Source organism: Triticum aestivum, chromosome 7D (assembly GCF_018294505.1).
Source record: "Triticum aestivum cultivar Chinese Spring chromosome 7D, IWGSC CS RefSeq v2.1, whole genome shotgun sequence".
In the NCBI taxonomy this organism is placed as follows: Eukaryota; Viridiplantae; Streptophyta; class Magnoliopsida; order Poales; family Poaceae; genus Triticum; species Triticum aestivum.
Genome location: NC_057814.1, coordinates 47,373,315 through 47,397,176, shown reverse-complemented (window position 1 = coordinate 47,397,176; position 23,862 = coordinate 47,373,315). Strand labels below are relative to the sequence as shown.

The 23,862-nt window shown below is 42.6% G+C and overlaps 2 protein-coding genes and 1 pseudogene across 3 annotated transcripts; all 3 read left to right on the top strand.

Annotated features, from left to right (window-relative positions):
* Positions 1-1,220: 1,220 nt before the first annotated feature.
* LOC123170260 (uncharacterized) lies at positions 1,221-2,543 on the top strand (annotated as a pseudogene).
* Positions 2,544-10,324: 7,781 nt separating this feature from the next.
* Positions 10,325-12,068, top strand: LOC123170744 (probable feruloyl esterase A). The gene has a single exon (XM_044588522.1). It carries the CDS (start codon positions 10,325-10,327, stop codon positions 10,784-10,786), a length of 462 nt encoding a protein of 153 aa, XP_044444457.1. The 3' UTR covers positions 10,787-12,068.
* An 8,367-nt stretch (positions 12,069-20,435) lies between these two features.
* Positions 20,436-23,355, top strand: LOC123166545 (uncharacterized). 2 transcript variants are annotated; one of them, XM_044584351.1, is made up of 2 exons: positions 20,436-21,764; positions 23,060-23,355. In XM_044584351.1, exon 1 carries the CDS (start codon positions 20,475-20,477, stop codon positions 21,714-21,716), a length of 1,242 nt encoding a protein of 413 aa, XP_044440286.1. In that variant the 5' UTR covers positions 20,436-20,474; the 3' UTR covers positions 21,717-21,764; positions 23,060-23,355. The 2 variants fall into 2 exon arrangements, with proteins under 2 accessions (XP_044440286.1, XP_044440285.1); XM_044584350.1 differs by having other exon boundaries at positions 23,057-23,355.
* The last annotated feature ends 507 nt before the right edge of the window (positions 23,356-23,862 follow it).

Here is a 23,862-nt window from a genome sequence, read left to right as displayed (position 1 = left end):
GATCGGCTTCAGTTAGCAGCAGTAGCGAAGGAATCGCTCGATCGGGTTCAATTAACAGTCATCGATCGATCGCTCGGTTTCAGTAACGCATAGCCTGCAGTGCAATCGCTCGGGTTCAGTTAGAGCCCAACGCCTCGCACCCACGCGCATGCGTGTACGAGAGAAACGCGCATCGCTCGGCCCCGACCACCCACCGTAATCGGGAACACCCTGATATTTTCCTCGCCCTCGCTTCTACCACGCTTTTTTCCGTCATGGACGGCCCAAAGAATGTCATGCAGGTGCGTCTCCGGCCCGCCCAGGACGAAAAGCCCATTTTCTGTCATGATTTTTTGTCATAGAAGTAGGACCCCACCACATCTATGATGATACCAGGTTTTGTCACAATTATCGTCATAGAAGTGTCATAAGTATGACAGAAAAAATTTCGTTCGGCCCAAAATGTCACGAATGTGTCTTTTTTTGTAGTGAATCGTTGCCGCAGGCGGAATTTACACGGATGGTGGTGACTCTTTGCTCAGTCTGGCGAGCTAGAAGGAGAGCTATACACGAAGAGATCTTTGATAGTCCATTTACTACTAACTCTTTCATAACCTCTTTTTTGAGGGACTTGGAGATGTTAGATAGAGGAGCTGGTAGAGGTACAAAGCAAGCCAGCATTAGACAAGACACATGGTTGCCGCCGCCTGAGGGTCAGGCAAAGATGAATGTGGATGCAGCAGTGTCCATGCAAGGGGAGTATGGTGCAGCGGGGGTAGTGTGCCGAGACCATAATGGAAGATTCTTGGGTGCTTAGGTCTTAAAACTTGAGTTCATCACGGATGCGAGCACACTTGAGGCGATAGCAGTAAGGGAAGGCCAAAGCTTTGGCTGAGGATCTATATGAGAATTCAATTCAAATTGTAACAGACTGCAAGAGGGACGTTGAAGATGTCCAGAAGAAGTCGGCGGCTGGATATGGAGCTATAGTGCATGAGATAATCCTTCGAGCAAATTCTTTTATTTCATGTAAAGTAGTTCATGAGTTTAGGAGCTCGAATTTCGAGGCTCACAATCTCGCTAGATATGCTTCGTCTTTAGGTTTCGGCCGTCATGTGTGGCTGGGACATCCAGGAGACCTTGATTTCCTTCCTGTAAACATTATGGACAATGAATAAAGCATGCGAGGTTGTCTAAGAAAAGCCAGGGATCCAGAATCTCCATCCACCCACTCTCCAGCAATGTCCAGCGAGCTGCCGCCGCCGTCGGGGGATGCGCCAGCAGCGAAACCTCCGTCCAACCCCTCCACCACCCTCGCCACCGCTGCCCTCGCTACCGCCGCCGACGGAACCACCACCACCATATCCTCCCTCGGCCAAGACCAGCTTCTCGAGATCTTCCTCCGCCTGCCCAACCTGCCAGCCCTCGTCCACTCCGCGCTCACCTGTCGCCCATGGCTTGGCGCCGTCCGCTCCTCCCCGTCCTTCCGCCGCCTCTTCCGAGCCCTTCACCCAGCGCCCCTCCTCGGGATCTTCCTCAAAGTGGACAACGATACCGCCCCCTCCTTCGCCCCACTGCGCCGCTCAGATCCCGTCGTCACCGCCGCCCTCCGCCGCGGCGACTTCTTCCTCACCTCCCTCCCCCTGGACGATGCCTGGACTGTCATGGACTGCCGCGACGGTTACATCCTCCTATGGAATACTTTCTTTCTGGGCCGTGGCTGTGGTGAACCCCATGACCTGGGCTGTGGACGTCATCTCCTTCCCCGATGACATCACGGATGGGAGCCTCCGCGATTTTGTCTTCCTTGGTTTCCACCTCCTGACTTCCGTGGAGAACCCCCGGTCGTTCCGCGTGGTCTGCGTCTGTGCCGACGTCTCTAGGATTCGTGTCGCCGTCTTCCCGTCGGACGACCTCGGATTGGGCCGTCCACCCCTGGGTGGAGATCGGTAGTGATAACAGCCTCAAGTACGGTGCAGGCACGCTGGTGGATGGTTCAGTTTACTGGCCTTTCTATGGCGAAGGACGCATCATCAGGATCAACACAGCCACCATGGATGTCTCCTCTCTGGATCTACCCTCACACACAATTATTGATTACTGGCAAGACGATTTCATGGTTGGGGATACCAAGGATGGAGAACTCTGCATTGTCCATGCATCTGATGATTTTCTCCTCCACGTTTGGATCCGTAGTGTGGGTAGTAATGGAATCGGGATTTGGGTGCGGCAGAACATAGTCTCTTTCAGTGCAGAAATTGATCGGGTCACTCGGGGCTTGGAGGGCCAAGTCAGAGTTGTGCAAGTGAGGTCCGGATGTGTCTACTTGTCCATGACACGCATAACCAATGCTGGCACACAGCGCACCTGGTTCTTCTACCTTTCATTGGAGACCATGGAGGTCGAGTTACTAATCCACGGCACATTTGATGACTGTGCCTTTCCGTATCGTATGGCCTGGCCTCCTTGTTTGATTGGTGATGATGGGACCACTGGACATGAAGTTGAAGCTTCTCGCTGAAGTCTGCACTTGTTTGCCATACGAGGAAATGAATGAATGTGATCTTTTGGGTACGAGTTTGCCACTTTAATTACTTTGCTGATGATGCGAAATAATATCTACTTAGTTGACATGGAAAACTGGAAGATCGTGCTTTTCTATCTTGATTGATAAATAATGGTTATGCTCATAGATAGAAACCTTTAGATGCTTGAGCACCATTGGTACAATTCTGGAGCTATTGAATTTGATGGAAGATTGGATTTTCATCTGCTGCAATTTTTTTATGGAATACTGCTATGTTGCATTTGCTGCTAGGCCCCATTGACCAATTTGTTCCTACTGTTTGTGTTTGTGTTCTCTCATTTATTGAGAGAAAAGCACAGCACTGCTAGCTCTGGAAAGTAATTATAACAATCTTTGAATATAATTAACTTTAGATATGCATCTGTGACTCTAACAAGAATCCCTTTATGCATATTACTTTTTTTGTACATCACAATCCCTTCATCTTTGACGATGCAAATTTTCTTGTTTTCCATTTTTCTTCCACTGCTGTTCTTTGTTGTGCGCACAGAAAATAAGAAATTGGCTGTTAAATGCTCAACTATTTGCTTCTTCTTCTTCTTAGGGACATGTTCCCGACCTAATTTTTATGGTGGCTTAGTTGTGACTTGTTATACTTGTATTTCAGTTCAAAATGTTGTGGCCAGTTGGTCCCTTACTTGACTTGATGTCGGAGAGTTCTGAAAGTAGTTATTGTTTGTTGCATTCTTTCTGCATCTCGGTGCTACTGTTTTGTGTTTTGTTCTACATTTACTGCAATTTACGTTCAGATTTTTAAAATGCAAGTGCCAACCATGTTCAGTTTCTTCCAAGTATAAAGATCACCTCATTGCAAGAAAGCTGTTATTGTTTCTTAGCAGAGTAGAATTGCCCAAGTTACATCCTGAAGCAGTGCACCAAGTAGAAACTCACACAAGATTAACACACTGCTTTTGTGATGCAACAGTAGCGGGGATATTTGCGTTTTTGCGAAAGAGGAGGGGAATCTGCGGGCGGCAAGTCGTCGTTGTGCTTGGCATCGAATGCATTATTTCTGTTGGCAGCTCATGAGGAAAGTTGGAAATCAACTGCATTTGTTGTGATCGATTTGTACAAAGGATACTTGCTTTTGCAATGTATTGCCTCGAGTAGTGGCCAGTGCTCAGAATATGATACCGTGAGTCTGCCTATCATTTCAGAACATTCAGCAACTGAACCTTTTATCTCTTCTCCGGTTATTTAATCGAGTTCAAGTTTCAGTATGTTATATTCAAGTAGCACAACATTGTATGGCAAAGATTTCAGAATGGGCACAGACGGGTTCAGGGGAGTAGTAGTGATTTCACTCACAGAGATTTGAATTTGCGGGAAATCTCACCTATGCATCTTGTGATAGATTGAAATCTCAGGGAGTGTATATTATCAGGTGATACGGGAGGTGCTCCCGTGCTCCAGGAGCTTCTCTGCCATTGATCGTGGTTCAGGGCAGGCTGCTTGTCCCACAAAATTAACAAAACTAGAAGATTCCCCACGCGTTGCAGCAGGATCTTGTGTTGTGCATAAGCAAGTTCAAATGGACATAGATTAGACGTTTTTTAGTTAGGCAAGTTCAAATTGGCAGAAATAGATCATGCAACTGCAAAATAAGGAAATAATACTTGTTTTACATATATAAGTTCTCTATGTTTAAGAGTATTACACTGAAACAAAGAAATATGTCTGATAAAAAGGATCTATAAAATAGGAGAAGTCATGCCAACATTCTCTTACAATGCTTAAGTGTTTGCCTTACAACTAACAACAAAGGCATTATGAAATATACACCCATTAGGTGAAGAGGAAATAGCAAAACTTGTGGTTTGATTTTCTCCATGACTAAAGCAGTAAATAATAAGCAACACAATTTACAGACTACTCTTGCTAATAGTGAGTTCGACCAAATTATACAAAAACTATAGGTAAGAAAGTCATCATACTTATTGCAAATGTTCAGGAAGAGCGAATCTGCAGTACATGCATTGTAGAGAAGAATTATCCAAAGTAAGTATGAAAATAGGCACATCCTGTATATAAGAGGAAATTGATTATTATCACCTAAAAAGGAACGAAACATTCACAACCATGACTTAAAAATCTTAAATATGCAAATAGTAACTTCTTTTAAATTTAAGCACGCCATTAGGAATGAACATTGGCACAACCTACTTCAGTATGATGTCCCTTTCTCATAAGCATTGCATTGAACATGTATCGGTCTCTCTTTTGTTCAGTGTGACCATAATCATCTTCCAGAACAGTAATTTTTGGGGGAGACATGTAAAATGCAATGAGGCAAATATATTAGTATAACTAATACATTCGAACAAAGAAAATGTTGCAATATCCTTGTCCATTTAGGACTTTGCTAATGAATCAGAAATATCTAACCACCCTTGGTTGATACTGGGCCAATTAGAGCCTTATGTTATCTCAAGTGAAGATAAACAGACCCACGAGATAAAAAATCATCAGATATCTGCAACACAGGGGATATCTGAGATCAAATTGCATTAATGTGGCAATAATGTTAGAATGAAAGCACAAGTTCTGCTTGGCTTTAAATTAATAAAGCCCCAACCATGTCTGTCCTTTATCCACTAACCCCTCTTCCATAACGATGAGGCTAGTTGAATGTTACAGACAACAGTAGCAAACCCAACTTTCTTAGTTAGTAAAAGAAATAATTTGGGCAACCAAAAGACTGGCCTACCATAATTTTTCTTACTTCAAGATAATTTAAAATAAGTGGAGTAGCTAAATAGTAGTTCGATCAAAATTTGCGAAACAAACCAAGCCAAATAAATATATGGATCAATAGTACTAAAATGAAGAAAGCTTAGTCATGGATCGATATAGGCGATCTTACCCTCAAATATGGTGCAATGCCTATTCATCAAGTACTTGAATGGACATTAGAGAGATATCACAACACCGCCAGACAACTTCATAGGCAAATCAGACTCACCATCTCTAGTATATAGGACAACCCATCCATTAATAAATCTTGGATGAAATTTTCTTTTACCTATTTCCTTGGCAATCTCCTTTCAACGTACTCTTTTCCCCCTCTCTGCAAAATCTGAAAACAGAAAGGGCATGGAGAAAGTTAAGTTTTGTTGCAGTGTATAGATTGATCTTTGCTCTCACGGGGGAAATACTATTGCAGAGGTACACTTATAATTCAGAATCATATACCCTAATACACAATACATGGCCAATCATCCACCAGCAGATGAAGGTTACAAAGAAATACAATTTGTTACCTGAAGAGGGACGAATGCTAGTAATTGCAGTATAACTTGACTGCAATATTGGTGTAGGCTTGACGGCAGTATTGGTGAATGCTTGGGTAGCCAGATAGGCTCAACAACTGACTGAAATCAAGAAACACTAATCGCTCTTACGTGGCAGGATTCAGACAGAGGAGGGCGATGTCGTTGAGGAGGTCACTGTGGTTGTCCAAACAGTCAGAGTAGAGGAGGATGCGACCGGAGAGGTACTCGCCTAGTATGACATGTATGCGGCTGTGTCAGGCCATTACCTTGCCAACCCCTCGCGATTGCAACGGTTGATGACCGGATGAGATGCCCGTTGTGAAGAGAAGAACGAACAACGAATTTGGGGATGGTTGGAGGAAGCATTGCAGAGAACGGGAGAAGGCATGCTTGATTTTTGCTAAAAACGGCATGCTGACTTGTCCACGATCTGATATTCTGGGTCGCCGGTGACCAAACGACGGACGGTCGCGTCCCAACCGCGCCTAGAGGCTCGGAGCAGACAAACGGGTGCGCCCAGCCCGATTCGTCTTGCTCCTCGACGACCTGGGGCAGCAGCAATGGAACTGCGCCCAGGAGACGTCGTACCGGCGGCCGCCGGTCGGCCGAAACAGACAGCGGATGGCGGCAGCGCGCGGCGGTGGACGGGCGGCGCGCGCAAGCGTGTGGGATGGACATGGCGCGGTGAGCAGAGGTGCTGGCTCGAGATGGTGGCGGGATTTGGCCGGGCAGAGGAGGAGGCGTACATCAGCGGTGGCACGCATGTTGGGCAAGGTGGAGGCGTGGTCACCGTCGGCGCAGTGCGCAGCGGGAGGAGAAAGAAACCGGAGGGCGGAGAGGAGGAAGGGCGACGCTCCAGCTGTGTCAGGCTGGGTTGGGAATTGGGATCGCCTCGCCTATGCGGGAGAACCGGCGGTCGTGCGCTTGGAAGGTGGGCAGATTGGGGTGCCCTGTGCGGGATGAGCGGCGGCCGTGCGGGAGGGGAAATTCGGACTTTTTCCACCCCCTGCCTGTTAAAGCTTACGTGGCACGGTGATGACGTAAACAGTGTGAATGTTAAGAGAATGGGGATCAGTTTTTTTTTTCAACGCCATTACCGTAGGGATAGGCTGATTTTGGAAACTGATTGATGATGTGCTCTAATGCTGATGTGGACGGTGTGCATGTTGAGAGAATAGGTACAAGTGAGTGTTAAGAATAGAATAGTTGCTTATTAATTAAACTAATTAGGATTAAGTTAATTGTTAGATAGGTTGCTTGGTTCTCAAACAATTATGTACTTTCTTGGTTCTTAAGGCAACTATGTAATTCCTTGGCTCTCAAATAACTTAGAGTTTACTTGACTCCCAAGTAATATGTGTACTTCCTCCTAGATATAAATACCCCATTTCTATCATCAACAAAGACTGATGAATCATTTTTCATTCAAGCTCTCTCGTTCTTTACTTTCTACTTTAAACACGTTATCAGCACTTTGCCCTAACAGAGAGCGATTAGGCCAGAGAAAAGAATGGTGGCGCTCAGCCATCGAGGCGTGTACGCGCAGACCTCCTCGACGCCTCGGGCGATCCTTGGCCGTGCCGGCGTTTTCCGGCGCGGCGGTCTGCAGCGGTCTTGGCGCGGATAATGACACCGGTCACGGCGGCGCCCGCACGCGTCTGCGTCGCTATGAAGACTCCATCTAGCGCGCACGGCTTCCGCACAGGAGAATTTCTGTCAATACCGATTCAATCAACCACAACCCGTCCACGGCGAGAATACATGCGCATGCATAAATCCGTAAAAGAGGAAAATTGGATCAGGAGATTTATCCGTTTGCTTTGTCTTCTTCCCATCAATCAACGATCTATCCATAATTTTTCTCCTGTACATGCATGCACTCACGAGAATTACTTCCATCCGAGTTCATAGGAGAAGAATACATGGATTAAAGTACCAAAGGCCTCGAACACGATCTGCCAAAAGGTAAAATCACTTAATTGCAGAGAGACGACAAACAATGAGTATCGGGAAGGACAAGAACCAGGACTCATCGACAAGAACATCAACCATCGGCCCCGGCGTTGTGCTTGGCCACGGGATGCTGCGCACGACGCATGCGGCAGCCTCGAAGCCTGTGACGACGGCTTGCGCGGCGCAGCACCGTCCTCCGGCGCGGCCTGGCCTTCCCAGCCGGCGATGTTGCGCCGTCCTCCAGACGACGGCCTGCGCGCGGCGTGGTGACTGGGGAGGACCTCCGTCGCAGCACTGGCACGCGACACCCGAGCCCTCTCATCTGGCATCAAGGAGGCGACGCGACCCACGGCACCCTGCGGCGTGGCTGCTAGCGGACATGGCCACTCCCGCGGCAGCAGGCTCTCAGGCACGGCCGCGGCGTCTCCTGGCGCGCAGCAGACGACACGCTCCAACGGCGCCCTCCGGCGCACAGCAATGGCCGACACGGCAGGCCCTCCGGCCGGTGGCGGTGTCTAATCCCTAGCCACACAGAAAGAAATTGGGAATTTCTTATCTCTTTGACGAATTTGTAATTTAACCTTCAGGTTATGTGATGATGCCATATAACTCGTTGAGTTTTCTGTTCAGCCATCAGGTTAACAAAACTTTACGGTTTAACCCCCAGTTCATCCCAAATTATATATACAACATACTTATACACCATTTCACAATGGGTAAAATTTTGATTTGAAGACCACATGTCTTCATACAGTTGCATAAGTATGTGATTTTTTTTTCCACGTATATGTGTTACCGCACTGAAGTGCATTTTCCTTACATTCGAGATCCTATTTCTCCAAAAATTCAAGACATCATCTATGTCTTCACCGCAAAATTTACCTATGACATGCGACCGTAGGACAACAACTTTTTGCATGGAAATATTTTTTTCCTTGCAAACCTTAAGAATTATATAGTGTCATACTTAATATGACTAGCCCAAATTTTATTTGTGAATCACAAGGTATTGGTGGCATCTACTGTATCATTTACAGATTATCCATCACTACTGTGAGGTTTACATCTTGCCATTTTAACAAGATGACTATCTTCGAAGTGCTCTTCCAAATATTAATATTTGATGTGACTACCTCAAGATATCATAAGGTAATACTGGCATCTACTGCAAGATTTTGCAGACTATCCACTATTACTACAAGGTCTACATCATGTCACTTTAACAGATGATTACCTTCAAAGTGATTTCATAAATTTAGCATAACATAAGGTAATAGAATTATGAACATCTACTGACAAAAGTCAGATTATGTTTTCTATTACTGTGAGATCTACACCATTGGTGATTATCTTCAAAGTGTTATCCTATATAATTTGAGGTCTACACATATGGTTAAAAAGCACCAGATATTTATAAAATTTGCTCCTCTGAAGCATTTGTTGTTGTTCACTAAAATATTTTACTCTCATGGTAAATATAGTTCTTGCACACTCACTATCAGGGAAAAGCTTATAGGCAGACGCTTACTAGTAGCGTAGGTTTATACCCCTTGCTACTGCTACTTACTAGTAGCGTGGGTTTATAACCCCCGCTACTACTAAGTCGATAGTAGTAGCACGGGTTTATAACCCTCGCTACTACTAAGTGATTTCTACCGTGCCTCTCGAGACCAGCCATAGTAGTAGCGCGGGTTATAAACCCACGCTACTACTAAGTTGATAGTACCCCACAGTAGCACCAATGGAATGGTCGCCCCCAATGGAATTGCCAGATCCAGGGGCCCCAGATCCAGACGGGCCCAATCCAAACTTGCCCAACTTCTCCGCCTCCAACGGTAAATCGAGCTCCCCTGACTCAAAATGGGTGCATTGCTTCAATTTCTGAAATCGGAAAGATGAACCCTAAACCCCAAATCCGATGAAAAATGGACAAATATGAAATTGGGAGACAAAAACCAAAATTGGCATATTGAGAAGTAAAATCTCACCTTTCCCTGCTCTGATTTGCTCTCGCATTTCACGAATTCCCGCCCAAGGTTGCCATTCTTGTCGGTCGTTGTGACTAGCCGCTTCAGGGGTGCGGTACGTGGGCATGCAGGGCACCTTGTCATGGGCACTGCGCCATAGCGCGGCCATGAGCGGCGGGAGGCTAAAGCGGAGCTCGACATTGCTAGGTCGCGGCCCGGAACGGCGTTGTTGCGCGTCGTCGCCGGAGAAGAAGAACAACAACGGTCGGGGAGGGGGGGAGGATGGGCTCGGGTGCTGCACGGCTCGGGGCACGGCTCGGTGTCCTCTTGTATCAATGCTGAGCTGGATAAGTTAGTGGGTCCCGCTCACCTGACCAATACTGAGCTGGATAAGTTAGTGGGTCCCACGCTGTGGGTCCCGCTCACCTGATTCGAGTTTTAAACATGTGTCTTTGGATTAGGCAGCAGTGTCGCACGGCAGCTATTTTTTCAAACGCAGATGTCACATGAGAGCCATTTGAACCAACGAGGTTGTATGGGAGACAATTCTAACTCAACCACGTCGCATGGGGGCTATTTGCCCGGGCCGGGTCACGCCCTACCTCGTCTACCTCGACCACGCGCACGCCGACATCGTGCTCGCGCTGCGCGGCTTCAACCTCGGCCGCGAGTCCGACTACGCGCTGCTCCTCGACAACCGCCTCGGCAAGCGCTGCTTCGACGGGGGCTACGTCCACAACGGCCTCCTCCGCGCCGCCGGCTGGGTGCTCGACAGGGAGTGCGACCTGCTCCGGGACCTCCTCGACCGGTACCCCGCCTACACGCTCACCTTCACGGGCCACTCCCTCGGCGCCGGCGTCGCCGCCATGCTCACCATGGTCGTCGTGCTCAACCTCGACAAGCTCGGCAAGGTCGAGAGGGGCCGCACCAGGTGCTACGCCATGGCCCCCGCCCGCTGTATGTCGCTCAACCTCGCCGTCAGATACGCCGATGTCATCAACTCCGTCGTGCTGCAGGTGACTCACTGATGACCCAATTGATTTGGTTGCTTGCTTGTCTGAATTTGGTGGTTACAAGTTCAGTTGTAGAAGAATTTGGGTTACATGTAGTATGTCTGAATTTGGGTTACATGTAGCTGTCAGACTGAATTTTGGTGGATACCTGCTCTGCTTCTGAGTAAGATAAACATTGCATTGCAGAATCTAGTATAATGCCTATCTGAATTTTGCTGGGTGCTTCCTTGTTGCTAGAAATTCAGTTGCAGAATTTAGTTACATGCCTATCTGAATTTTGTTGGGTGCTCGCCTGCTGCTAAATTCAGTTATTACAGAAGTTAGTTACATGCCTGTCTGAATTTTGGTGAGTGCTTGCTTCCTGCTAAAAGTTCAGTTGCATAATTTAGTTACATGTCTATCTGCATTTTGTTGGGTGCTACTTCTGTCAGATAAGAATCTGGTTCAGTTAAAAACTGCACTGTCAAATCTGGACAGCCAGCTTCTAGGTGAAAAACGAGTTAGTTATTCTCAGAATTTCGAGTTGCCTCTATATGAAATTTGTAAAGCAAGTTCCAAGCTTTCCGTAGAGTATTTATTTGCGTCGTTTGGATGTATGGTTTGAGAGCAGCCATCGTTTTAGTTTGCTGTCCCGAAAGTTAGTATCCTGAGCGCATTGTTTTCATATGCCAGTTTACGGCCTTGTAGAGGCTGTTTTAAAAAAAAGTTTCAATACGAATTTTTTAGAGGGTTTGTAGTAGATTGCAAGGCCGATTTCAGTTTCAGTTTGCTCCACCGCTGTGAAAGGTGGAGGAGCCTAGATTGCAAGGCCGGTTTCAGTTTCAGTTTCGATCGAGCCTAGATTGCAAGCCCGATTTTAATACTAGCACTCTCCATGCAGCTCCTCAATAATTGTAGTCAATTGGTTGGACAGTCTTCTTGTTTTCATCATTTTTTTCTAGTTATATACGTAGTTGGCTGGGATTATAATGCTATCTTTGCTTACTGTTAACTGTCCAAATTGATGTAGGAAGATAAACAGTTGTTGATCGCTTCCACGATTAGCACCAACTAAGTTTCCTTAGATGTTTGCACCTTAGAAAGTGGTATCTGCTTAATATGAAGATCATTTGTCAGTTCTGTATCTGTAATATTACAAGTAAGAATGGATATTGGCTATCAAGAGTCTCAACTTTTATCTCATTTACTGAATGCAGACGCAGCATCTTCACTTCTTTCCTTGCACATTCCTGTTAAGGAAGCAAAGGTAACCCTGCTATCCTGGTATATACAGATAGAATAAAAATATAATACAGTATTTGACTACCAATGAAACACATAGAATTAGTTGTTGAACACGAATGATATGGGAAGTTCTCCTTAAGGGATCACGATGTTTTCCTACTTATTCTGCTTGAAGGGATGGCGTTGATAGTGTTGCTACCAGTGCTGCTGTTTTATTTTGTTGAGACTACCAATGCTGCTGCAGTCAATTAATTACAACTCACACTTGTTGAGGGGGGACTACAACTTAATTCAGTGTCGATGTTCATTGCGAGTTTAGTAGTGCCATATGAGGAGGTGAAATAATGTTCTTATAGTTCACAGCAAGTGGTCTGATGGGCCGTTGTTTGTCCTTGTTGGTCTGCTTTCGTTTTGGAAAATCATCCTATAAGATTTGTGCTGTCCTATCGAGCAATTGATCTGATGGGTTGTGAGCTTTTTAGCTGTCCAGCATCACCCTATGACAGATAATCATTTCTATTATGTGTTAATGCTTTCCTTTTAAACTACTTTAAAAAAACAAAGAAATTGGATTCTTTTAGCCGTATTATCCCTTTGAACATCTATATGAAATGATCTAAGTTTAAGTATATTTAGTTTTCAAGAAAACTAAAGGCAATTAATGTGAAAATTAGATATGTCCTATTACCTGGCAATATATAGTTCATCTAGGCTTTGTTGGCAATATATATTATCTAGACATTAATTTCATTTGTTTGTAGCTATTACATAGGCGGTCTCTTGTTAATAGAAATCACTCACTTTTTTTGTTTTCGTATATTTATTCCCGTAGCTACTGTACATCACAACATGCAAGGAAATATATGTCAGCTGAAATTTAATTTAATTTGTTCTTTGCTCTTTACAGAAATCTTGGATTCGTAAATGGGAGAAGCACATAAGGGAGAAGAAGATGATTGCAAGGATGGAGAGGGAGCAAATCATTTGGAGGGATAGAATGCCACTGTTTGGTGTTTTTATGCATTTTTGTTTGCTTTCAACTGTGTTTGCACTAGCTGGGAATAAGTGACTAGGCAATAAGTGTAGATGTATGGATATGCTCTAATGCTCCTGGTTTACTATAAATCTTTGATTTGGAATGATGTGTAATGCTGCTGGTTTATTACAAATCTGGGCTTGTTTTAGTTGTTAGAATTGTATGCATAAAATGGAATTGATGGATTTTATTTTTTTAATTCCTAATTAGTTAGTAGTAGCGTGGGGTGAAATGGAGCGCTACTATTATTCAGGATACTAGTAGCGTGTGGTACTGTAGACGCGCTACTACTATTTTGTTAGTAGTAGCGCGGGTGATATCCGCGCTATTAGTAAAATGTTAGTAGTAGCGCGGGTTTACCCCGTGCTACTACTAACTATTAGTTGTAGCGCGATACTAGTAGCGCGGGTACCCGTGCTGCTAGTAGCCTTTTTCCTAGTAGTGACTCGCTATATACCAAAATGGTATTGTGTGCTAATATCAACAAGCCTCATTTTGCTTGAATATGTCATAGGAAACTACATAAATATTTGCATATAATCGTGATTGACTTCTATTACATTGGTAAAATACATGACAGTGAAGCCTATGTCACTATTTATAATTTTAGTGTTGTCCATCCATCAAGATGGATCCCATAATTATGGCAATGATTGAGTGTATCAACACTTTTGCAATGTCCACATCACATTGTGGTTATACTTTCACAGTGACTAACCAATGTCAAACAAGCAACGTCTATGTTTTTGGCGGTGACTCTAAAGTTGCAACGCTCATATGCATTTTATTTGTCGCAACTTCACTTAGTTCTCAAACTAAATACATAATGGGTGAATTTAGATTCATCCTGAATATTCCCCTTGATATAAACATGATGCCTTGAGCACATCGCGAATGATTACCCATTCGTTTTTCAAGACCTCAAGTCTATCGCAGCTCACAATTCTGTCACTTAATCAACTTCAAGTTGAGATCTCGTGATCAAATATTTTCATATGCCCTTAATACACTTTACATCCTCTTATGGTGGTACTACAATTTTCCATGATGAAGAGACATAGAATTTCTTAAAATCATCAGATTCACCCAACAAGTGATATACCATTATTTGAAATATTTGCTGGTACTGAGAATACTATTCAAGACAGTGGTCACAAAATAGAACCATGAGGAATACGAAGTAAAGTGGAGGCTAATAGACAACCAAAGACAAAATTACCTCTTAATAGGGAATATATCGTCTTCAAAGGATCACAAAGACAACTCTCAAGTTTGTCAAATGTATGGTTATACAAAGATTATACATATGATTACCAAACCCTTAAGTACATAGTCAAACTACACCACATATTTGGGATAAATTTTAAAATTTGCAAACTTGCAACCAGAAAATATTCTGGTAAATGATTGTTCTCAAATCTTCATCAGAAGGTGAGAACCAAAAATCTAGTGCAATAAAAGGATGATGAATTCCATTGCAACGATGATATGTTTGTGTAATAAATTTTTCAATAATATTGGAGACCTCATGTAACCTCTTAATTATCCCAAAATATAATTAGCATATACTTGTTGTACTACAAGTAGTGCAATGTCCGATATCTTATATCTCGGACATGATATTCGATAAATTTTGAATGTATGAATCAAGTCATACTCAATATAGTTGCGTACACAATAATTTTCTAGGGATGATTAGAAAATTATTGACAATCCTGTTGGTCACAACTTATCAAGTTACAGATTTTCCCAAATCATCAGATTTTATGTGCACCGCATGTGCCATAGGGGAAATAAGTTTTAAGGCACTCTCACCTTAAAATTCTAAGCAGGACACTTATTCTTCCTTGAACACATTCAAAAGATATGTCTGGATTGCTTAATCATTATCTGGGGTAATTTAGATACTTCATGATACTCATCTACACATTCATAAAATGTTTTTAAGTGTGTCTCTTATCACACACAACCATGCATGATCTTACTAAAAAAATGGCTCAACTTATCAAAGTAAGAGCAAATTCTCCTGAAAACAAGATCTATAAACCCATTCAAATGAACAATGTCGTTGAACTCATTCAATGAGCATTTTTTTGCATTAAGTACTTTATGTACATACCCAGAATGGTTTAGCTAAATTTCTTATCAAAGAGAGTTAAATGAATTACATGACCACTTTTAAAGAATTGTAAATTTACCAGCCTCTTGCTGCACACATACGGCCTTACACACCGTAAGTATGATCTAAATCATACCAACTGCATATCATACTACTTTCCCCTTGTAGTTACTACGTGGAAATCAACAAAGTATTTCTTATCTGCGATAATTCGGTTACATGCCGATATCATCACTCCAGCGTACATCAATGGGCACTCACGAAAATTAGGGATCTATGTGAGGAATAAAAATTTATCCGTCAATCAAAATTATTCATAGCCCGTATGCTGATTGCATCAGCAATAAGGATATTTTCCGGCATTAGGGGGAGATAAGTACCACAAAGAATGCCGAGAAATAAATTAGAAATGTTATTGACATTCTATCCTTATATCCACGTACTCAAAGAATCTGAACTAGAAGTTTAGAGAATCATATATTTGCAACACATTACAAATCTGCCACATACATTTACTGATGACAAGGTGTCACTAAATTCTATATTCCTGTAGTAAAGTATCAGAAAGAGTGGAGCTACCTGATAAACCACTCTTCTCCCCCAATGAGAGCAAGAGGGGGAGAAAATATGACATGACGGGATATAAGTTCTCATATGCTTCCACGGAAATAGAGGAAATCAAATCCTTAACCAGTAAATGTAATTCAACATCAAGTTGAAAGACACCTCACTGGATGCTGATCATCCACAAATGTTTTGGTGCCGGGACATCGAAACACCTTGACTCCATTTGTTGTAGGAAATCACAAGGAGTTAAAAAAGAATAAATATTTTATCCACAAACTTCAATGATTCCACCAGGATCATATAAACTAAAGACTACATTTGTCGACATATATTTCTTCTCAAATTGCTAAAACCTTTTGGGCCCAGAACCAAAATCCATGGTAGAGTGCCTCTTGTACTCATATTGGTTCACATAAAAGGAAGCAAGTAATGAAGAATAGCACTCGCTCAACAAATGAGTGGTATTTACCACAGTAATACCTACTCCTCATAAGTATCTTCAATATGGAATACTAAAAACTTCTCATTCATAGACAAAGTCAACGAGGTGGTGAGAAAGCGAGGCTTGTAGCAAAAGGGTTCACGCAGAGACCCGACATCAATTATGATGTAACATACCCTCTTGGTATGGGTGGATTTATGTTTCGATACTAAATATCATTGGCAATAAAAATAATAATATTATCCATGCAGTTCATGGATGAAGTGGCTACATACTCATATGAGTCACTCATTTCGGATTTTTTTGAAGCCCCTGAAGGGCTTATACTTCCGAATCCAAAAGCAAATCGCAACAAGTTTTGTGTAAAACTTCATAAGTCGCTCCATGACTTGAAATAGTTGGAAATCATATGGTACTACCGACTAAATGAGTTCCTTCTTAAAAAGGATTACTCAATTAATGATGATTATTTACATGTTTAATAAAGGAATCAATTTGACTTCCTTTCATCACCTCAGTGTATATTGATGACCTCATCACCAATGTCTATACAAGACCTAAACATGTGCAAAATCATCTCAAGACGGGAAATTTGGATTCAACCAAATTTAGCATAAGTTTACAATTTGAGCATTCTCTCAAGAATACATATCAGTCTACATATATCCAAAACATATATGAGAAGTTCAATGTGGATATATCATACCAACAAAAGGTACATGGTCGATATAAGAAATATTAACTTATATCTCAAGCCCACAATAAATCCTGGGCAATTCCATCAGGAAAATCAATATATGACCATGATATGATGAAATGATATTGGCTCTTTTATTTGATCCCAACAATGCCATATATGTAACTGAATTCACTGGAATAGTCTTCTCATGGAAGTCATCTAAATAGACTTTAACGACTACTTCCACTAATCACTCTAACATAATTGCTTCATCTAAAAGCATTGCCAAATATGCATGGCTCAGCAGAATGATTAACCACTCAAAATCATGTGGTTGGGATTCATCGGAATCACATAACTTGATTTGACAAGATGCTACCACTTGTGTTACTCAAAAACTATAGGTTATATGAAGAGCAATATTATAATGTACATTGCTAAAAAATACTTATCCTCACGAATTATAGACAAGTGAGGAAACAATATGTAAACAACGTACTTTGAAAGTCCTACAGGTTATTCATAATGTCATGATCATATCAATGGAATTTGTATTACACATATTCCAGGTTTGCAAAGTTCAGGGGGAGTAATCTCCCAAATCTATAACCTATTAACAATCCTATGATTGCATATATTGTCCTCTTTTTCCCTTCATGAGTTTTTCCCTAATGGTTTCTCATAAAGGTTTTTAACGAGACAATATAAACACAAGTTCCCGTATATGCCATATCATTTTCTCCTTATATTTTTCCCACTGGGTTTTAAAGGAGTTTTCAATGGCATATCATATCGCACCCTTTTCCCTTATGAGTTTTCTCTCAAAGTTTCTCATAATGGTTTTTAACGAGGCAATATCTTATCAAAGATCATACGTCATACTTTCTATTTTCCCTATCGGGGTTTTTAAAGAAAGTACTCAAGACATATTAATTGTTCTCTAAACTCACTGATGGGTTTTCTCCTTCTTCAAAGGTTTTTATCGTATGAGTTATCAAGAGACAATAATCATTATATGTTGCATCATTTTCTCCTTATTATTTTTCCCATTGGGTTTAAAGGAGTTTTAGCAACATATCTACACTATTCTCCTCATATTTTTCCCACAGGGTTTTTTTAGGAGATATTTAAAATTATTCAAAGAATTTGTCAAGATGATGGATATACCCAAGAAGAGGCGTTGTATAAGGGGGAGTGTTAAGAATAGAATAGTTGCTTATTAATTAAGCTAATTAGGATTAAGTTAATTGTTAGATAGGTTGCTTGGTTCTCAAGCAACTATGTACTTCCTTGGTTCTCAAGGCAACTATGTAATTCCTTGGCTCTCAAGTAACTTAGAGTTTACTTGACTCCCAAGTAACATGTGTACTTCCTCCTGGGTATAAATACCCCACTTCTATCATGAATAAAGACTGATGGATCATTTTTCATTCAAACTCTCTCGTTCTTTACTTTCTACTTTAAACAGTGAGGAGCAACTTCTTAGAGCATGGTTAATAGTATAGTCCGCTGCTGCCTATAAGCCAGTGCCATGTCATCTACAACCCATCTTATAGCCAACATGTACAATAGTAGATCAAAAGAGTGTATTATTTTTTTGTTATGTGTCCCACCTTTCATTCTCACAAAGTGCCTAGGAGCACGTGCTAGAGCTGACTCTTCACGAAGAGCCCGCTTACCTTCTCTCTCCTCTTCTCTTTCCTCCAACTAAGCACAAATATACTAGTTTATTCCTTATAGCCCGCTGACTCAGCTCTATTGTACTTGCTCTTAAAGAATGTTACATTAACAGTAGCTGTAACCACAAACCCGCCACACTTTCATCCTTAGCTTGTTCCTGGGGAAAATCGTGTCAGTCTACTGCCGTCTTCCTCCTCCCGTGCCTGTCAACCTGCCCTCCGGCATACGCCGAGCAGCCATCCACTGTCACCCGCGGGCAGCGTTATTGGTACACCGCCTCCGCCCCTTCTTCTTCAGCGCCGGCGACCACCGCGCACCACCACAAAATACCCCATTGGCATTTTCAGGAAACCACGTCATGTCATAACAAAAAGTTGATGCTTTCAAATTCAATGAAATTAGGGGGTTTTGCCGTTTCATCATTGATTTTTTTGGGGAACATTTTATATGTTGCTTCACCTTTGCATGGAAGATGAAGACATACCTGTGTTATATGTCTTCTCTGTGTGAATGTATGATCACACACATAACTTAGCATATGTGTGGAGTGGACTGTGATGGGCTCCAAATTGTAAAATTATGAACTTCATATTTGACAAGTATGATGCCAATATTATCATATTATACTTCCTCCATTTTTATATACAAGGCCACAAACTCAGATTACATGTACCAAGGTAAAACTTAATGCAAGCTTGCTTTTCTATTTGTTTACTGGGATAATTAATATGCAACATGCATGCAAGGAAACTGAGTGGAGGAAGTAGCTAGTGTCATTATGATTGTAAGCATGCAAGTAGTAAACAGGTTGGTAGTACAATGAAATATCATTAATTCTTTGCTCGATTACTGTTGGTGGCCTTGTATAGATGCAAAACGTATATTCCATAGTGGCCTTGTATAAGTAAATGGAGGGAGTAGTATTATTGAGGACGTTTGGTCTATGGGTACATATGTACCCTATATGGATTTATTTTTTAGTAATTCAACAAAAAGTCAAAAATTTCAGAATTTTTTTTGAAATAAACTTGATCTTCCATTGTACTCGTGAGAAAAGTTCCACAAAAAGAATATTCCTCTTTGACTTCTTTTCAAAAAAGACAAATTTTTGTTCAAAATAGCATGAATAGTGGCCTATAATAGCAAATAAATTTTGTCTTTTTCGCTGTGAAGTCAACATTGGTTTTTTTTGTGAAAATTTATATATTAGTGCGCAAGTAAGTCAAGTTTATTCTAAAAATAGTTCTTAAATATTTTGACTTTTTGGTTTATTTTTTCCATATAGGGTGTATATACAACCAGGAACCAAAGTATGTTTGCCGTACCTATATCAGCTTCACATCACTAGCCCTGTGTACTTTGCATTCTATCACTCACAAAACAGCATTCCAAAGAATCATAGAGGTTGTAAGTGTACCGATTTTGTAGCCGCATTTGCTTGCTCAGTTTTTGGGACATTCTGTTCGATTATATTCAGCCCATAAAGTTTCATCTCTCACTGCAAAAAAAATTGTTGAGAAGACCTCCCGCTGTTTTTTGTAGAAATCTCCCACTGTTCTATACTCCCACTATCCCCAAATAGATGATGTATAAATAAATTGAGTAAAAAAATCAATGCCTTTTAAGTTTGACCAAACAGATACTCCTATAAAAAATATATCAAATGAATATCAATATATCCATCGCCAGATATACTTTCATAATTTCCGCAAAAAATGATGTATTTTTGTAAAATGAATTGAGGAAATTTATTTTCATGTTTTTTTAGAAGAATGTCTTTCGTTAAAAAAATTGAGGCAAATGTATTTTCATAATTTATTTGGATTATGGCGTACATGGGCTCAAAGCATTAATAATAAGCCTATAATGGGCTTGGGCCATACGTACAGAGAACTAACCCACCGTATCCACCAGAGATCTAGGCTCTCCATCCACTCCACTGTCGAGTCTCCAGCAATGGGTAGCCAACTGCCGCCGCCGCCGGCTGCGTCCACGGCCACCACCCACGCTGCCGCCGCCGACGGAATGACCACCACCATATCCTCGCTCGGCCAGGACCAGCTCCTCGAGATCTTCCTCCGCTTGCCCAACCTGCCGGCGCTCGTCCGCGCGGCGCTCACCTGCCGCTCCTGGCTCGGGGCCGTCCGCTCCTCCCGGCCCTTCCGCCGCCTCTTCCGCGCCCTCCACCCGGCGCCACTCCTCGGGCTGTTCCTCGAAGTCGACGAAGATGCCGCCCCCTCCTTCGCCCCCCTGCGCCGCACAGATCCCGACGTCGCCGCCGCCCTCCGGTGCGGCGACTTCTTCCTCACCTCCCTCCCCGTGCAGGACGGCGCGTACACGGGCTGGGGCATCGTGGACTGCCGCGACGGCTACATCCTCCTGCGGAACATGTTCTCCCTCGCCGCCGTGAACCCCATGACCTGGGCCGTGGACATCATCCCGATGCCCGACGACGTGAGGGCTGGGAGCGGCCTCAGTTTCGGCTTCCTTGGTTTCCATCTGATGTCTTCTGAGGAGAACCCCTGGTCGCTCCGCGTGGTCTGCGTCTGCGCGGATGTGTCTAGGGTTCGTGCTGCCGTCTTCTCGTCCGAGACATGGGATTGGGCCATCCACCCATGGGTTGAAATTGGCGGCGACAACAGCCTAAAGTACAATGCTGGCATGCTGGTGGATGGTTCCGTTTACTGGCCTTTCCATGGCGAACACCGCATGATAAGGATCAACACAGCCACCATGGAGGTCATCAATGTGGATCTACCCTTGCAGGTGGATGTGGAGAGCTGCAATTACAACGCTGGGGAGACTAGGGATGGTCAGCTATGCATTGTCTATGCTGCCGATGATTTTCACCTCCATGTTTGGATCCGTGGTGTGGATGGTGATGGAATTGGGATTTGGGTGCCGCAGAACATACTCTCTTTGAGTGCAGAAATTGGTCGGGTCACTCGGGGCTGGCTGGGCCACCTTAGGGTTGTGCAAGTTAGGTCTGGATATGTCTACTTGTCCATGAAATGCATTACCCCTGTTGGCATACTCCGCTGCTGGTTCTTATCCCTTTCATTGGAGACCATGAAGATTGAGTCACTGATCCACGGGACATTTGGTGACTCTGCCTATCCGTACATTATGGCCTGGCCTCCTTGTTTGATTGGTCATGATGGGAGCAGCACTGGGCATGAAGTTGAAGCTTCTCACTGAAATCTGCACTTGTTCGTCTTATATGAGGAAATTAATGCAAATTTGCAGGTATGAGCTTACTTAGCATTATAAATTACACCCTCCGTTCCTAAATATTTGTCTTTTTAGAGATTTCAACAAATGACTACATACGGAGCAAAATAAGTGAATCTACACTCTAAAATATGTCTATATACATCCGTATGTGGTAGTCCATTTGAAATCTCTAAAAAGACAAATATTTAGGAACGGAGGGAGTACTTACTTTTTTAAAAAAAAAGGGCAGCCCCAGTGCATGTAGCTCCCGCTTGCGCAGGGTCTGGGGGAGGGAGTACTTACTTTGTTGAAGCAAAATAATATCTACTTAGTTGCCTTTTGAAAACTGGAAGATCGTGCCTTTCTATCTTAATAAATAATGGCTTTGCTCATAGATAGAAACCTTTAGATGCCTGATAACCGTTGGTACTGTTCTGGAGCTAATGAATTTGATTGAAGACTGGATTTTCATCTCTGCTGCAAATTTTCTATATATGGAATACTGCTATGTTTTGTTTGCTGCCAGGCCCCATTGATTAATTTATTTCTACCGTTTCTGTTTGTGTTTGTCATTTTTATAGAGACGAAAAAACACAGGACTGCTAGTTCTGGAAAGCAATCGCAATAAACTCTGAATGAAATCAACTTTCAGATATGCATCTGTGATTCTGACAAGAATCCCTTGTTATACACTTCGTGTTCTTTTTGCCGCAAAATCTCTTCATCTTTTAGGCTGCAGATTCCCTTGTCTTTCAACCTTTGTTGTTCTTTGTTGCGCGCGCGGCTAATAATATAAATCAGCTTATAAGTGCTTAATTATTTTTTAGCTTGTTCCTGACCTAACTTTAATGGTTGGCGTAGTTACCTGCTACTTGTTGTACTTCTATTTCACTTCACAATGTTAGGCAGTTGGTCCCTTTGTTGACTGGATATCGAAGTGTTTTGAAAGTAATTATTGTTTGTTGCAATCTTTCTGCATCCGCGTAGCTCGGTGGTACTGTTTTGCTCTATATTACCTGCAATTTATGTTCAGTTTTTGAGAAGTTGTCGTATAAGATCACCTTGTTGCAAGAAAGCTGATTTTGAAAATGTCAAGTGTCAACTATGCTCAGTTTCTTCAGGGTATATTTTTTTAACACAGTTTCTTCGGAGTACAGGACCACCTTATATTGCAAGAAAGTTGTTGCGCTTCTTGGTTATTATTTTTTAGAAAGAGTAGAATTGCACAAGTTACATCCTGAAGCATTGCACCAAAGGGCAGAGTTTGCACAAGATTAAGACGCTGATTTGATGTAGACTAACATGTTGCTTTTGTGACGCAACAGCAGCAGGGGAGATGTGCGTTTTTGGTGAAGAGGACGAGAATCTGTGGGCGGGCGGGTAACTGCAAAGTCGCGTGCTCGGTGTCGAATGCATTTATGTTGACTGATCATGTAAAGTTGGGGAGTAGACCAGATGCATTTAATTTGATCGGTTTGTAAAAGAATTTGTTGCCAGATTGTCTCAGGTAGTGAGTGGTGAATGCTCGAAATGATATGGTGAGTCAGCTGCTTTGCCAATTGCCGTGAACAGTGTAATCTGCTGTCGTTTCAGAACATTCAGTGATATGGTGAGTTGAAGCTTCTGGACGTTGTATTCAAACACAACATTTTGTGGCTAAGTTTTCAGAATGGGTATAGATGGGTTCAGGGGAGTAGTGATTTCACTCGCAGAGATTTATTTCAGGGAACTCTCACCTATGGGTTCAGATAGGCGGAGAGCGCATCCCTTTCGGAGCTCGTTTTATGGAAGTTTAAATTTCCTTCAGCTGCAGACATTTTGTGGAATACTGCTATGTTGCATCGGCTGCTAGGGCTCAGTAACCAATTTGTGCTGTTCATTTCTTGAGAGAAACCAGGACTCCTAGTTCTTACTTTTGTGCCTGGAAAGTTAAGTATAATAACCTTTGATAAATTGAATCGTTGGACACGCATCTGTGCTACTAGCAAGAAATCCCTTTATACATACTACCTTTTACTAGCAAGATCTGCTCATTGTCTGATAACAACTTGCTTGTGGCTTGTTATGCATATATATTTTTGGTGGCTTAGTTGTGACTTGCTATAAGTCGCATTTTGGTTCGCAATATTAA